The following is a 3,965-nucleotide window of genomic DNA, read 5'->3' as shown; positions in this document are numbered from 1 at the left end:
GGAGGAGGAGGAGGAGGAGGAGGAGGGAAAATTAGAAAATGAACGAGTAGAAAAGAAAAGGAAGAAGGAGAAGAAGAACAAGAAGAAAGGGAAGAAGAATGAGTAGATGGAGAAAGAAGAAAGAAGGGGAGCTGGTGGAAGCGTGGGACAGGAAGAACGGCACGAAGAAAGAGAAAAACAAGAAGAAGAAGAATTTATAATCGAAAGGGTGAAGTAAAGGTGAAGTGCGTTATGCTGCGCGCTGTACTTCGGTCACGCGAGAGGCGAGGTCAATTCCGGAGATAACAAAAACAAACCAATAAAAAATAAAGAGAGACCAAAGTCGGGGCGTGTTGGCCAAGGTCGTTTCTGAAACTGAGGCCTTGGTGGAAGTATAGTCCTACCCCAGTAGTGCCGATAGATGTACTGAAGAAAAACAAATCCACGTTATGAGGTCTTACTTGGCTTCATAACATTATGGAATTTTAGCAAGAGAACTTGACCACTGTCCTGTTTTGATCGTTGTGTAATTATATTCGTTGTCTCTTGATTGTTGATTACCCCCCCCCCCCGAAAAAAGAATAGCATAGAAAAAAAGAAGAAATATACAAAAGACAAAACAACAACAGCAGCAGCAGCAGCATAAACAACAACAACAATAACAACAACAGCAGCAGCAACAACAACAATGATAATAATAATAATAATAACAACAACAACAACAACACAAAACCAACAATAACCGAGATTCCAGTGTTTGTATGTCGTATGGAGGTTGTGTTGTCAATAACAGTCTGGGCAGTTGGTGGATATTCTGGTGTTGTTTGTTTGCTACTCTTTTGTAACTCTGTTCATTTATATGACCTAAAGTATTGCAAGTGCCATGAAACTTTTATCAAACCAAACCAAACCTGCACACACGGAGACAACTATGTCTGCACGTCTATTTCTGTCTCAAGCAAAATTGTCGTGAATTGTTCTTGATTTTCATTGTATTTCTCTCTCACTTTCTGTTTACAGGAAAATGGCGAAATGGTGGCGATCAAGAAATTCAAGGACAGTGAAGGTAACATTAGTTTCTAATTTCAGAAATTTTTAGTGTTCTTTACGTTCTCTGTGTTATCCACAACCACATTTATAAGTGCTTAAAGTCATCTGCACTGAGTTCTTGAAGTTCAGCCTCTTATTTCGTGGGCGTCTAGCACATAATAACCCGCCATTGTGTGCCAGAGTTCTACTGGGTTTTTTTTACCCTATGCAGTTGGAAGCGCTGCAAAACTCCCCCCCCCCCCAAAAAAAAAAGAGTTCTAGGTCAGACAGGTGGGTATGAAAGGCGCCTCTTGTACATCGTGCCTTACTCCTTTTCTTTCTCTCTTTTGTTCCTGTATGTCAGTTTTGCCATTTCCTTGCCCCAAATGGACGTTATTTTGTCCGTGTGCTTGTCTCTAGGCTACTATTACAACCCTTATATAAGTCAGTCTTGCTATGTGGACGCTCATCTACATAATTCTGGAGACGCCGTTCTTTGCGTCATCTTTTGGAGAAACCACGCACTCTTCAGACCGCAAAATTTAAAAGAAAGTAGCATTCAATATTCCTCTAAGAATATGACGGAGCCAGATTTTACATAGTTTTGAACTTTAAAATTAAGAACATTGTCGGTTTCGATTGCTATATAGCGTAACAAAATACGCCTGAGCCATTGTTTTTAAAAATCACATTTTATTTTTTATGTGAAAGTCCGCTGTTCTGTATAGGTTAAAAACTGGACAGACAAAAGCAAACGGAAATCTTCAGTGTTCCTAAATTATTGCTTGCGCTAGGTATCGTTATAGAATTATACTCCGAAATTTGGTGATTGGTTTTCTATTTCATTTTTTGCAGGTCTTAACAGATAGGGACTACAATTGACTTTTATTACATACCGACGTGACACCGAACACCATTGTGTGTTCACGAATTGTTTACTGCGCGATCACGCATATCCGGTTACGAGTAATCCGATCCCTGTGTTCGGATTTCACCTTTTCAGTTCTTCTGGTGCTAATGAATACCGTCCATGCCTTCTGACTTGTTTTGGTGGACGTAATGAATCGTAGGCCTACACCCGCTCTCATGGCATCATTATTCCACACTGTTCTATTCTATGCTTCATGAAAGATCTGTTGAGCCGTGTGTCCAGTGCCATGATGGTAATAAAAATAAAGAAATAAGAAATAATAATCATTGGTCAATGAGACTGTACAGAGTCCGCTTAAACCGAGCATGGATAACCCGAAGACAGAAGTAAACCGAAAGAAACAAGAATTACCGGTGGGTTTTTTTTCGCTGCTTGAACAATCTCCCCAAATCGGAAACACAGCTAAACTGAAAAGAACCCGGCGGTCCTACAGATTTCAGTTAAAGAGGACTCCGTTGTATTTTTTTTCTTCTATTCTTTCTGGCGTGTATTGCTTGCATTCTCTCAAGGTATGCTAGCCATCCTACACCGGACATGAAGCGAGTGACATTGATAGGTCCTACTTCTGTTTCTCTCCTTTGGGCTTTCTTTGTTCTTACACTCAATGAGTGTTATTCGATCGCTGTGCTTCTTTTTTATTCAATCTAATAACTGAACCATGATACGAGCAACACGAAAATGTCCTCAAGATCTGTTTTCATCCTTGTCAAGTCGATCACGTATCCTATTCCGATTCGACCGGTTCGTTTATTTGCTCGATGTACTCGAGGATTGTCATTGTCAGGGATTTTACTGAACCCCATACTTGTTGTAATTCGTAAGAGAGGGACCCCCCCCCCCCCACACACACAGAGTCAAGAAGAAGAAGATTTGCTCTGGCTTTTCAAATATTAAGTCAAGAGGACTTCCTTGATTTCATCTCTACCATAAATGCTCGGAGTTTTGAATGGGTGTAGTGTCTTCTGTTCTTTGAATGGCGGAATCGAATCGTAACGATTTCACGGAAAAACGAAACGGGGGACGTCTTCTAGTTACCAATGACAAACATGTTCAAGTATCTGTCTGCATCTCTCAAAATGGTCTGTCTGTCTGTCTGTCTCCGTGTTTGTATTAATTTTCTACCTGTTTGTATCTCTCAATGTACTGTGTCAGTCAGTCTGTTTGTCTCTCTCTCTCTCTCTCTCTCTCTCTCTCTCTCTCTCTCTCTCTCTCTCTCAGAATTTCGTAGCTAAACAACCCCCCACCCCTCCTCCCAACCCCAACCCCGGTACCCACCTTCCACAGAGAATGATGACGTCAGACGGACGACCATGCGGGAGCTCAAAATGCTCCGAGCTCTCAAACAGGAAAACATTGTGGAGCTCCGCGAAGCCTTCAAACGGAAGGGAAAACTCTATCTTGTCTTCGAGTATGTTGAGAAGGTGAGATTCTTCCTCGTCTCTTTAATGTATTTAGGGGATTTAAAAAAGGGGAGGGAGGAGTGAACGCGAACAAAGAAAAGGCGACAGAGAATAACACAAAAAAGGAAGTGAGAGGAAAAATACACGATTTAAAAAAAAATTGACACGACACGGGGAAAAAATGGGAACTTGAAAGATTTAGTAACTACCCAAGGAGTTTACAGTAGTGCTTAACTCCTTGTAACTACCCCAACTCCAGATAAGGTGAAAGAGTTTATTGAGATGGAGGGAAAAAAAACCCTTTGGCGCCTCTTCTTTTCCAGACATTTGAGGGGAATTTCAGATCTCTGTCACATGTTTGAGTGTATGGAGAAGATACGATAGACAAAGAGATGGGGGAAAAAGAAGCTGAGAGAGAAAAAATAAAGAGAGGGTGAGAAGAACAACTTTTGGGTACTACTTTTGAGTTAATTTCCGGGAAATGTCTGAATTTTGTGTTTTTGAAGAAGATGAGACAACTGTTTGTATCTTTTCTTCCCAGACGTTTTAAGAGGGGGTAACTCAAGCCTAGATTACCTTATCTTTGATAATATGGAGAAAGTGAAAGGGGGCGCAGGGATGGGGGG

General features: G+C 41.1%; 1 protein-coding gene across 1 annotated transcript in view; it reads left to right on the top strand.

Moving 5' to 3' along the window:
- The window catches only part of LOC101857924 (cyclin-dependent kinase-like 5), a gene marked incomplete in the record, with an annotated part of 72,137 nt that overhangs the window by 44,390 nt on the left and 23,782 nt on the right, over positions 1–3,965 (top strand). Inside the window, 2 exon segments of the mRNA XM_035973059.1 lie at positions 1,000–1,045; positions 3,224–3,360. Of these exon segments, the coding sequence (XP_035828952.1) occupies positions 1,000–1,045; positions 3,224–3,360 (183 nt within the window).

This window comes from Aplysia californica, unplaced genomic scaffold (genome assembly GCF_000002075.1).
Source record: "Aplysia californica isolate F4 #8 unplaced genomic scaffold, AplCal3.0 scaffold00026, whole genome shotgun sequence".
Taxonomy (NCBI): domain Eukaryota; kingdom Metazoa; phylum Mollusca; class Gastropoda; order Aplysiida; family Aplysiidae; genus Aplysia; species Aplysia californica.
This window is presented reverse-complemented; position numbering and strand designations above follow the sequence as displayed.